This window comes from Artemia franciscana, chromosome 5, assembly GCF_032884065.1.
Source record: "Artemia franciscana chromosome 5, ASM3288406v1, whole genome shotgun sequence".
NCBI classification, from domain to species: domain Eukaryota; kingdom Metazoa; phylum Arthropoda; class Branchiopoda; order Anostraca; family Artemiidae; genus Artemia; species Artemia franciscana.
The window spans coordinates 27,632,519-27,646,371 of NC_088867.1; the positions used below are offsets into that span (position 1 = coordinate 27,632,519).

Here is a 13,853-nt window from a genome sequence, read left to right on the forward strand (position 1 = left end):
TCTCGGAGGGGGAGAATATCTATTCTTTGGGTGCACCTATCCTGAAAAGTTACATGATTTTCGCCACCAACTTAGTACAAAAAAATGAAAAAATAAAAATAAAAACGATACATAAATAGCGAAAGAAAAGAAACGATACCCCATAGTTGTTTTTTCTACTACGGAAAATCATAGACTATTAATCAAACTAAAAAAGAATATGTTTAAATGTCGAGTTGAAAAATCTATTATCACAACTAAAGATAGCTTCATATGGCTTACCATTCTTGTGCTTCAAAGAGAACGCAAAAAGCAGCCGTTGAAATCGCAACAACAGATCCATGCAACAGCTTTTCTCTTTTCGTATAATTTCCTCTGGACTCCCAAACGATTTCCCGTCCTCAACAGTCTCTGACTGTGTAGCATTTGCTAAGGATTCTAAGTCTTTGAGTGATTTGCTACCGATATATCTGAAATATGAAAATGAACATAGTGATGATAGCCAAGGATCAACTGCGAAGTTATTGAAAAGAAGCATATCTGCACGCAAGCGGGGTTTCCCATATAAACTTCAAGAGAATGGTAGGCCTAAAATGTGTTTTCGGTATCTTGCTCCCCCAACCTCCGAAAAAATATCTAACCCTCTAACCCTTCCCCACTCAGAGCCAGCTACTCTTCTCAAGTAAAGAACAGGTGTTAACAAGGTAGAGTGTTGCTTTCAACTCTCTTCTGTTCAGGGCAATCCTTGTTTATCTAGATGTCAAGTCTGTCGGGGTTTGCCACTGTGGGTGGGTTTTTTTTTTGCCAACACCAGTGTGGGTTTTTTTCTTGAGAAATTTTTAAAATGCTGCCAAGTGGAGATACAATTGCAATTAATCTTCTACCTGCTTGCAGCTGATGGAAAATAAAATCGAAGACGTTGGTTTTTCCACTGGATGGCTGAAGTGTGAAAGTATCTGTATATACTTTTTCCGAACACATTTACCAATTCTGTGAAATTGAAAATCTAAAATTTATCCGTCCCAAAATTTATGCGAAATTCCCAAAATTTTAAGTTTTAAAAATGCTAATATCCTGAAACTATCCTTTACAATAACCTTCAATCAACATCAATGATGACATAAAACTCTCGATTGACTTTATTCATTTATTTATTTGAAAACCTGTCATACAAAAGACAAAAATACGAACTAATAATAAGAAGAAACACGCATACACACATTAAAGAGTAAAACTGAACACTTGGAAATATCTCACAACTACAGTAAACTATGACGGTACCAATGGTCAAAGATGGTTGAGTTTCGATAAACAGGATTTATGCATAGAAACTTTCTTTTCCTACGCAATAACAGAGTCAAGAATTTTAAATCACAGGCAGCTTAATAGCGCTGCCTGAGTAAAGAACGATGCTGGCACAATATGTTTTTTTTTTGGGGGGGGGGGGGGGTTGTCTGTCTTAGACCAGGGCACTTCGTATCAAAAAAGTTCTTGTAAAAACTTCAAAAAATTCTCATTCAGAACTTCAATAAAAGGCTCAATTCAAAGGGCTAATGCTATTTTTAACAAACAAAAGTGATTAGAGGGCAACTAACCCCCTCCCACGCCAACCATTTCTCAAAACACACCCAATTAAAGTTTTGAGATAAGCATTTTGTTCAACGTAGTTCAAAGGTCCAAAACTATGACTATGCCCCCCCCCCCACTGTCCTCGGGGCAAAGGTTGTAAGTTATGTCCCGGGGGGTGTATAACGTTTTTATAGAAAGCGTTGTCATAGAAACTTCAAAAAGGGCTCATTTGATTGGAATTAGAGAGGACTAGTGCCCTATTTAATAGTCGAAAGTGATCGAAGGGCGAATGCCCCCCCACGCCCATCATTTCCCCAAAACACTTCCAATCAAAATTTCGATATAGTCATTATGTTCAAAGTAGTTGAAAGGTCTGGAAAGTATGTCTTTGAGGATGACACCCACACCCACAGCCCCCAAGACAAGGGTTGTAAATTATGCCCTTGGGGCATATAAGGTTTTTATAGAAAGCGTTGTCGTAGATACTTCAAAAAGGGCTCTTTCGATTGGAAATTGAGAGGGCTAGTGCCCTTTTATAGTCAAAGTGACCGGAGAACAAAATCTCCTCCCCCTACCCATACCCATTATTTTCCCAAACACTTCCAATCAAAATTTTGAAATTGCCATTTTGTTCAAGGTAGTTGAAAGGTCCGGAAATTATGTCTTTGAGGATGACCAATCCCCCCCAGCCCTCAGGGCAAGGGTTGCGAGTTATGCCCTGGAAAATATAAGGTTTTTATAGAAAGCGTGGTCATATAAACTTCGGAGAGGGCTTATTGGATTGGTAATCAGAAGCTCTAGTGCCCTTTTTACGAGTTAAAGCGATCAGAGTGAAGTTTTAGTTCTCTTTTAAGAGTCAAAATTGATGGAGGGCATTTAACCCCCCCCCCCCTCCACAACCCATCTTTTCACCAAACGCATCTGACTGAGATAATGAGATAGCGATTTTGCACAAAATAGTTCAAAGAACATATAAGAATACTTCTAGGGTTGACACACCCCCCCAGTGCCTTGGATATGCGGTTCTAAGTCATGTCCTGGGGGCATATACGGTCTTTATGGAATGCGAGGTCGTATAAACTTCAGATAGGGCTCACCTGATTAGAAATTGGAAGCTACAGTGCCCTTTTTAAGAGTCAAAAGTGATTTGAGAGCAACCAGCCTCCCCCCCCCACGCTCATCATTTCCCCAAAGATATTGAATCAAAATTTGGATATAGCAATTTTGTTCATTGTTGTTGAAAGGTCCAGAAATTACGTCTTTGAGGAAGACAGCCCCGCTCCCACACCTCTCAGTGCAAGGGTTGTAAGTTATACCCCCGGGTATATAAGGTTTTTTATAGAAAGTGTGGTCGTTAATACTTTGGAGGGGACTCATGGGATTGATAATCTGAATTTCTAGTGCCCTTTTTAAGAGTCAAATTGATCAGTCAGCACCCCCCCCCCCAACAAGTCATGTTTCACAAAAATACATCGAATAAAAATTTTGAGAAGTCATTTTATTCAAAATAGTCCAAAGATTATATAACAAGGCTTTTGGGGTTGATACAAACCACCAGATCCTGGGGGCTAGGGTTGTAAGTTATGCCGCAGGCCATTTAAGTTTTTTATGGAGGGGATAGTTGTTTAACTTGAGAAAAGACTCATTTTGTTGAAAATTAGAAGTTCTAGTTTCTTGTTAAGCGTCAAAAGTGATGGAGGGCATTTAGACCCCCCCCCCCCGACAACCCATCTTTTCACCAGACGCGTCTGATTGAGATTATAAGATAGCGATTTTGTTCAAAATAGTGCAAAGAACATATAAAAATGCCTATAGGGTTGACACAACCCCCCAGCGTCCTGTAGATAGGGTTGTAAGTTAAGCCATGAGGGCATATAAGGTTTATATGGAATGGGCGGTCGTATAAACTTCAAATGGGGCCCATTTAATTTGAAATTGGATGTTCTAGTGCTCTTTTAAAGAGTGATTTGAGAGCGACCACTTTTGAAGTGGTCGCTTGGTTCTTGAACTAACAGAAGACAATATTTGCATCATAATACTATTGCTTCTACTCCTACAACTACTACTGCTGCTACTATTATTATTACTCCTACTACTACCACTACTGCTCTAAAGCTAAGACTAATACTATTAAAATACTCCTACAGCTACTACTACTATATATCTACTGACGTTACTAGTACTACTAATAAACCTAAGGGTATTAAGGTGAAAATTTTGGGCAATGTTGTTTTGAAATAAATCGAAACACATTATGCCCAAATAGGTTGTCAAGAGGACGCATGAACAATGCTTCAGGATCGGTTGATGGTATTAAGTTTTATCGCCAGAATTTCATCGCGTGTTGAAGGAGATGTTGAAAAAAAGATGCTATATGCATACTGCTACTAATTCTACTACTGCTACTACAACTATTGCTACTACACGAGCTAAGGATATTAAGGTGAATCTTTCAAGGAATATTTAGGCGGAGGCTGAAGTAAATCGAAACAAACTATGATCATGTAGACTGTCGGTGACAAAGGAATATCACAATAACGGCTTACATTATTAACGGCAGACCTTTCAGGGTAAGTTTTGACAGATTTTGAATTAGCCAGAAGACACTATGTGTATACTTTTCATACTACTTCTACGGTTACCGTAAATAATAACACTAAGGGCATTAAGTTAAAACGTTTAAAGGGAGTTTCAATTAAACGAAAGAAATATACGCATGCAAGTATTAAAAGGGCATATAAGCAACATCATAGGCAGCGCTGCTCTATCATAGAAAGCAATATCAATGATATTTTAAAGGAGCTAATGTTATTGGAAATTCAAAGTTCAAGTACCCTTCTTAAGAGTCAAAAGTGACTGGAGGGCGATCAGCCCTATTCTTCAGCTCATAATTTTCCAAACACTTCTAATCAAAATATAAGATAGCCATTTTGTCCAGCATAGCTGAACCATCTTGTAACTGTATCTCTACAGCTATTGCGTGGGTCAATCCCCCCTCCCATAGTAATGCAATTTACCCATTATGTTTAAAAACTAAATGTTGCCTCAATATTAAATCAAAAATCACTGTGTATGCCGATTGCCAACAAGACAGCTCGGCAGTATACCAGGAACGAATCAGGGCATCTTCTGGAAAAATTCCATTATTGTTGAAATCACCGCCATACTCTCATCAGTTGTTGATGATCTGCCAAGAAGATCATAATAGTCTTTAAGTTTAATTACACGCATAAGAACACGATGTTTCTGTCTATGGGAGTGAGTTACTGGGTACTGTAGTAGAAGGTGATTTAAAATTTCTACTTGATCACAGATAGCTACACTTTGGGCTTTATTCATACATATTTAGACAGGCTGAATATGAATTTGTTCCTGCATGTTCTTATCGCAGCCCGTATAGCACTTCCGAATACATTGTGAGTCAAGAAAACTATTAACTAGAGACAGTCGAGAAACAATAAACCCGCCTTTAGTTTTAAAAATTGGCAAATCTGATAAATATAGGTAATCATCCGTTTGAATATATTCATTAAAAAAATTACAGTAGCTGTTACCAAGCTTCCAGTTTTCATGAGCATGAAACTAGAACCGTCATTTGAAAATTAAATCAAAAATTGCAATACATATCAGGTTCACTAAACCGCACGTTCTTAAATTATAAGTATTATGAATTTCAAAGGATATTCGCACAACCCACCCTACTATTTGAGACAAATATTACATTGGGTGCAGACTACTGTAAAAGACTTTCCAACAGCTTTTATTAATATTCAAACCCCCTCCCTCTCCCCCTCGTAGGTTGGATTGGTCCCAAAGTCTTGAAAAGAAGAACCAGTACATAGCCAGTTAGGCTATATTTCATAAAGTTTAGTCTACATTGAAAACCCTGTTCTTGTAGATTGCCCTTCTGACAAGAATTTAGAGTTCGGATCGGCAGGACCCCAAAATGAAAATCATGGCAAATCATGAAAATCAGCTTTCACTTCCAACTCTTTTTTTTCCACTGAAATAACCCGTCCAGGTAAATGTCTTGGAAGACAGGACTTCAGGATTTTCCCCTTCCTCTTACCTATCACTGACATACGCAAAATTGGCTATTATTAATATAAGGAAATCGGCTACAGACAAAGAAAAAATGCGCATTAAGATTGCCCTACAGATTAGAATTTAGAGTTTGGATCAGATCAAGACCCCGAAAAGGCATATCGTGAAAACCACCTCTCGCTTCCCATTCTTTTTTCCCAATGAAATAACCCGTCCAGCTAAATGTCTTTGAAGACCAGAATTCAGGATTCTCCTCTTCCCCTTAACTATCCCCTTAACTGACATACACAAAATGACCCAAATAAAATGTAAGTAGTGTCACTAGTTTTTACTTTTCGCTAAGTTTTATTTGTATATGGCAGCAGAGGGCGAAAAAAGGGGTTTAGAAATTAATGTTAAGAAGATAAAGTTGCTTAAATCCTTAATTAATTAGGAATAAAGAGGCCATATTAAGTACCGAGAAAACTCATCAATTGGGTGGATTCACTGATATAGGCAGCATGGCACAGATTGATTATAATACTTATTCTAATTATTATAAGATTTTTTTTTTTTTTTTTTTTTTTTTTTTGCAAGAAGAATGATAGATTACCCAAAATCGCATTTTTCAAAACCTAGCTGGGGCCAAAAAAAAACAAGACTCGAATAGAGTGTTAAAAGAAAGGATGTAATTGAAGCGGTTTATGGGAGAGAACAAGGAATGAATTTCTAAATTCAGTAAACTGGGGAGGGGGAGGTGCAGCTGTGTACACCTGAGGAGACTTGGTGCAACAATAAGTGTTCAGGAATACTAGCAATAGTAGACAATGTATATAGTAGGACTCGAGATTCAGTTTCGTCCAAAGACTTAGAAATTGGTAGTAATTAGTTTCCTAACAACTACGTTTATTGGTCACAAAAAATCTTTTGGTGTAAGATGAAATCGAGTCCCAAGAGCCACTTATATGAAAAACCGAGGATTGGCCATCTGTATAAACGTATTTAATATATCTATGACGATATAACTGAAGCCAAACCACCAAAAAATGCCATATTTGCAATTCACTTACCGAATCAATTTTCGAATTAAATGAAGCAACGTGATCCTTCCGTGCTTGCTTGAACCATTCAAGTCCAATCTTAATTTAGCCTGTGTCTCCTCAATTGCTCTCTCAGTCAAAAATCGTTCGGAAGCACCAACAACCTCACCATCGCTCATATCTGTAAATAGAAGAAAAGAAAACATAAAGCAAAAGATGAGCTGATCTACTGGCAAATAATCACCAAACAAAACTAATGACAATAGTAAAAAAAAATGAAAGTTCCAAAACTTTTTCCAAAAGCAAGGTTTTTGTTTCCCAGTAAAATATAGGATTTCTTTTGAATTATACCAACCGAAAACTTACTAACCTGAAGAACCTTAATGTTTGTATCAAACTAAATCATGTTAAGTAACGAAAACATCGACCGATTGACTACATTTACTTAGCTTGGTATATTATTAGAAAGGATGGTGAGTGCGTCAAAGATATAACCAATATTTTGGCCAGGATACAAGGTGTTTTTCATAGTGACAGTATAGATTTAGAAAGAATAGAAAGACAGTCTTCGGACTCAGATTAACATTCTAAAAGCCATGATAATGACGTTCTTCAAGAATAGCTATCAAATGCAGGTGAATTGAAATGTTAAGGTTGATATGCTAGATATTTTTCATTGGAATTGTCAAAGGGTGCTTTAGATATTTTGTTGAACGATAGCATATCAACAATAAGCTGTAAGAAATATGTGGTTCTATCCCAGTTTCTGGGGCTATAAAGGAAGGAGGGTTAGGATGGTTAGAAAGCCAAACTTTAATAGTACAAAATTTGAAAATGACTTAAAAAATAAGAGGTTGGAGAGCCCAGCTCTTTTTTCTTACTTTTTTCTTGTTCCCGAATCCAACCTAAACTATCAAATATTTTGTCCATTTCAGTAACGTAAATCAAAGATAAGATTTTGTCTTACAATGGAATTTTTTTGTAATACGACTGTAGTTGGCCAAGGCCAGCTGCACAAAGGTTGGCCTTTTGGTAGCGCAAGAGGTTCACTCTAGGCCCACTCAGGGTTATGACTTCCTGGTAATAGGACATAACCCTGATATAATAGGACATCCATAACATATAATGGGACTATTACCTGTCACTTGGCTCGCGAAACAATTTCGTCTTTGGAGAACGTATTATCGGTCGTGTGGATTAACTACCCAAGGATTTGTAATAATATAACTATCAATAGTAATTCTAAAAACTAACAGCATATCAGCTTCATTATTGGTACAGCAAATTTCCCTGTGGACATGCACAAACTGTATCACACATAATAATTTACTGACTAAACTGATAACGTTTCAAAAAATCAGTTAAAAGCGCTTTTTTCGGTTGTGCAAGCTGTAACAGGCAGGTAAAACTAAGGGGGTTGAAAGAACACAAAAAATGTAGACATTCTAATTTCTTTTGATACAGCAATATATCGAAACATTGCATGATATCTGCGAACCAAGAGAGTTACGGGAATGGCATATTGCCAGGAACAGACATCCAAACCAAATATTTAAGCCACAAGAATGTCAACTAGGTTTCCTCAAGACTCATACTTCGACTGAAGCACCTCTAATATATTTTAAAAAGAACATATTTTTCAAAAGAACAATGTCTATCATCTGATCCATTATTTTAAATAATGAAGCATAGACGCCCACTCATTAGGTAAAATCAGCACAAGGTTGTAAAAAACAATTGGTTACGTTTATAGCCCCGCAGTAGTCATTTCACTGATTTATTGCTAAGAAAAAAAAATTGTTTTTAAAAGGAAGTACTTATTTACTTACTTACCGGTACTTTCGGCGGGTGTGAAAAATTAACAAGAAAACGTGCAGAACATGAGCTTTCACCTTAACAAAAAAACTAGATCATATCTGACACAAAATGTACCTGTCTCGATGAAATAGAGCTAGCTTAAGGTTGAAATATCTTGCCAACCCTTTGGAATCAAAGAGATTGAAAGAAATATGCACAGATTGATACTAGATCTCAGCAAACTACTGAAGCGATTCTATGGTCGTTGATAATAGATGCTTACCAAAGAGAGCAGCGTCTATGGAAGACTCAAGTCCTCCATTTAGCATAAGACTGTTGACAAGCAGCTCAGTCATAAACTGACACCCATTTGAATTATTTGTTGATTCAGTTTCTAAAAAAAATATTTTAAAGATTAGCTACATACAGGAAAACTACCCACTGTAGGTTTGGATAAATACTAAAAAAAACACACAGATTGCCGAAATAAAGTCTTAACATTAACATTGCTGCCAAATACAAAATATAAGTGCATCTTATAAAGGAAACTTGTTCTTCAGGGGAAAGAATATTACCATCAAAAAAGTTCAACTGGTTAACAAAACAAATCATGTAACAAGACTTGCTGAGTCTTAAGAAAAGAAAAGTTAGTTCCATTACAATCTTTATAGTAACGAGAATGCATTAGAGAGAAATAAGAAGATAGAAACAACAGAAACTGTCATCACAAATTAGTTTTGAATTAGCAATGAAAAACAAATATTTCTAAGTAGCTAAAGAGTCATATCTTTAGCACCTGGAATCAAATGCATTAATAATATATGTAAATAAAAAAAACACCCACTGCCATAGGTCACAAACAAACAAAATTTAAGCACAAACAAACTAAACTAATTATATTAACAATACAATATTTCATTTCTTATCTCTAGTATAAATTTCTTCGGTGAAAAGATACAAGCAGTATCGAGAAAAAGTTTTAATTTTCTTTTTTTTCTTAAACTGCTATTTTTCAAAGAACTTGCAGGTTTCAGAAGAAGAAACGAATGGACTTTTTTATATTAGCCTTCTAAATTAGTCAGTCAACGTTCTTTTAAATTTTTCACGATCGTCCATCAAAAAGATGGACACCGGTCCTCCCTTTAGCTAAGGGGTACCTACCTGTGGTAGGTGCTCCTTAGCTAACCATCACACAAGTGTTCTTTTAAGAAAAAATTTTTTCGAAAGTTCCCTAGAAAAGTCCTTCAATCTAACCTACCACCCAATTTGTCGTTTTCCGAATACAGCAAACTACTCTACCAATTTTAATTTAGCAGATCTCAAACCGAATAATTTCAAAATAGTAATTCCTCAAATTCTTTTATTCTAATTATATGTTTTGACTTTGCAAGACTAGAACAAATAATGATTTACCAGGAATAAGATTCGAGAGAGACTTGACCCTTTCATCAGGTGTAGGCAAAATAATTGACCAGCCAATATTGAGAGCTGCCTGGGCTGCATAACGAATAGATCCTAATATTGATGACCGACAGGCAAGCGAAACAACCTTCTGTTTTAAGCTAATAAGTAAAGGTGATTGGGGAGCTAGGCCACAGGATAATGGGTGGATATTCTGATTTATAACTTGCTGCAGCTAAAAAAAAATATGTATACATATATTTTAAATACGCTTTATAACTTGCATAAAAGTTTATATATCTGCGTTAATAATTTGATAAATAGTTTCGTATTGTTTTTTAGCCCAAGTTGTCATTGTATAGTCTGCTAATCACGCGCGGGGCCCAACAACCGCCTAGTTCAAAATTTTTTCGACTAAATATTTTGTGGAAAAACGATTAATTTTTCATTTAACCAAAATAATCCAAAACAATAATGATCCGCGAAAAATATAACCGTTATTTTATCAGGAAAATACTGTGAATTAAATAAAAAACTTTGAAATTTTTCAATAACTAATGAAAACACACACCAAGTCTTTTAACTTTCAATTACACCCAATTAATGGGCGTAAATGTCAGTTCCATAATTCTACATATACTCGAATGGGTATATACATATACTTCACATGATGTCTGAGCAGCAGTATCATGATTCTGACACTAGCTCATATTTTGCACATATACAAGAAATACATTTGAAACTGGCCCGAAAGGGAGCTAGAAAGTGATTATGCTGTTTTTTTATATATTTTAATAACGTGAATTTTGTTTATCGTTTACTGAGAACAGAGAACATTCATATCATAGTTAAGCTTCTTAAAATCGACAAGCACCTTTCAATTCCTTATCTGTAAGTTCTTCTGAACTTATACTGGAAATCAAACTTCGTCAATCTTGATATCACACCATAAATGAAGAAAGTGGTCTAAATAATTGATTTGAGAAGTTTTTATGAAACAAATACATAACACGAAAGCTTTGAGAAAAATAGATTCGCTTTGATACATTTTTATTTCAAGTTTCCCTCCGAGTTATATACTACTAAACGATAAGGACACATAATATCTCTTAAAAAAGTAAAAAAAAGGCTTTATTTATCACATGGAGAACTATCAAATGGAGGCAACCATGGGCAGTCTTGATGAAAGCAGTAACTTATGATGATAATAAGTAACACAAATAGAAAAAAAATATTATAGATAACGTCTAATGAGTAGATAACTTCGAAGACCACACTGCCTTTCCATGACGAAAGTATAACAGTTCAAAATAGCGATGAAACCTTTTAATCGACAGTGAACAGATATAAAATTATTTAACTGGATATTTCGAACGCATATACAGTGTTCATCATCAGCAGTATCTGTTCAGTGTCAATAAAAAGGTTTCATCCCTATTTTGAACTGTTATACTTTCGACGTCTAATGAGGAATATAAATGAGCATTAGACATTGCATAAACTTAAATATAATGAGGATTATTATACGATTAGTACCTGTGCACTCAGAAGATTCAGCGCTGTAACAGCCATTATTTCAACTTTCTGGGATGGTGGCAAATCTGGACGCGACTCTTCGATATCCTTATAAGCCCTAGACAACAAGGTATCTATGTGAACAAATGTTGACTCACTTATGTCAATTGCAAAAGGAATTTTCAACGACCGAGTATCTGCACTAGATTCTTTCCAGAAGTAGACCTAGAACATAAAAATCTTTTTTTGGATTGTAACTTTGGCTCATACTAAACTATCCAAAGAAAAACTAAAACGCAATCGAGAAAGTAAAAGATTAAAACAAACTACAAAACAGTAAAAAAAAATAGAAATTGAATGTAGACTATCAGAACTACACAATATATTAGAAAACATAATGAATTAAGAGTAATCCGTGACAGTATAATTCCGTATACATAAATACAAAAAATTGGCAGTATGATTTTTGATGGTAGTTAATCACCTTGTTTTTATTTTACTTTTGAATTAGCTATTTATTTGAATCCATAAGGTATCCAGAATTGTGACGAGCTGTGACGAACTTTTATCGAGCTCGAAACAGTAATTGCCAGATGTAATTACAACTTCATTATGTCGGTAACTAGTGCTTAGAATTCACTTCCCCAAAGCTTCGCTCCTCCGCATTTCCACGTTCTTTCCGAAGTCATTTGAAAATAATTTATTGTACTGTTGAAAGAAAAAGAGAGCTCCTTTCTTAATTTTCATTAAAAATTGTAATATGAATAATTTTAGTGTTGGGTATAATCCTTTTTCTTTACTTTTTTGTACATTTTGACTATTATTATTATTACTATCATTTTTATTTCTTTGCTACAATTACTTAGTCATTACAATTTTATCGAGCCTGCAAGTAAAACTTTGAAATCAGTTTCCCAAATGTCCGTTCTCCAAACTTTTTTTAGAATTCTTTGGAAATTCATTTTTAAAAAGAAGCTTAACTATACTATTTAGAGAGTAAAAAAGCTATTTTATTTCTATTTTTCCTCCACAGTTAGAATAATTTGTTCTTTTAGTTTCCTTATCATTTTCTTATGTTACAATTACCATTACGCATTATAATACTTTTTTTATGTTCGTCTCCTTGTTGTCAAAATGTTTGAGATAGTAGACATGTGTTAAGCTAGATGCAACACCTCAAATAGGTGTAACACTTTACACATCATGACGTAATTAATAAAACTTAGCAATCAACATTATTTCCATTCAACATTATTTACCAATCAACATTATTCCCAATCAACATTATTTACCAATTTCCAATCAACCAATTTCAATTATTTACCAATCAACATTATTTACCAATCAACATTATTTCCATTACGGTTTATAATCCCTGTGCAATATTTTGACAGGATTTTTTTCTACAGTCCAACAGTTTTAATGTTTTAACGTATTTTGCAATTCTGCTATCTTTCGGTAGCTGACATTTAGCTTTATCTATCTAAAGAATTATGAATGGAAAAATATGCAAGCAAGTTTAGACCATCCTCTGTTAGGCAATATCACCCTCGATTTTCCATAATTCTATTTTTAAGCAAATTTAGCTATTCTCTATAAGAACATCTAAGAAGTCAAGATGTCAGACCTTAAACGACTAGATATCACTATGAAAAAAAAAATAAAACTAACAAAAATTGAAATTTATACTAATTATAGACATAAAATGAACATACATTATCACTGATAGGGTTCTTGTGACCACCCCTTAAACCCAGAAAACATATTGAGTGTCAATATATATATATATATATGTGTGTTTTTTTGTTGTTTTTAAGAAGACACAGAAACCAATACAGTGAATACCCGTGAGCTCATTGTGATTACTTTACTAGGGGGTACAATAACCAATTTGAAGCTCTATGTCAGTTGTGTTTATGATTGTCCTGTCATTTGGGATGGCGGACTGTATTTAGTCCTTATTAGATGAATTTTAAAGCCAAGACAGTACACTATGACTCACACAAAATTCAGTTGTCGATAGAACAAATGTTGCATGTTCTTCTAAATTTTACCTAAGGGCACGACTAGGCCATCTTAAAGATGTTCTAATTGAAGAAGAATACCCGATACTACTTAATATTAAATAAAAAAAAAGTTTTTTTAACTGAAAGTATGGAGCGACAATAAAACCTAAACGAAAAGAAATTACTTCGTATATGAAAGGGGCTGTCATCAACGCCCCGCTCTTTACGCTAAAGTTTGACTCTTTCTCTCAACTCTTCTTTTTAAAACAGTAAAAAAAAATTAGCGTAAAGAGCGGGGCATTGATGAAGAAGCAGACCTTTCATATACGAAGTAATTTCTGTTCGTTTTAAGTTTTAATGTCGCTCCTTACTTTCATTTAAAAAAACTTTTTTTTATTTAATTTTGGAACGTTTTTGAATCAATGCATGTTTTGATTTTGGCTCTCCGCAGAGGAATAATTAAAACAAAATTTGCATATTTATTTTTTCGGCTAAATGGCTTTCTCATAGTTTTGAACGAATG

The 13,853-nt window shown here is 34.9% G+C and overlaps 1 protein-coding gene across 1 annotated transcript in view; it reads right to left on the minus strand.

Annotated features, from left to right (window-relative positions):
* LOC136027197 (probable E3 ubiquitin-protein ligase HERC2) overlaps positions 1-13,853 on the minus strand; it is a gene marked incomplete in the record, with an annotated part of 290,251 nt that overhangs the window by 229,951 nt on the left and 46,447 nt on the right. The window contains 5 exon segments of the mRNA XM_065704213.1: positions 262-449; positions 6,642-6,792; positions 8,692-8,802; positions 9,822-10,044; positions 11,346-11,549. Of these exon segments, the coding sequence (XP_065560285.1) occupies positions 262-449; positions 6,642-6,792; positions 8,692-8,802; positions 9,822-10,044; positions 11,346-11,549 (877 nt within the window).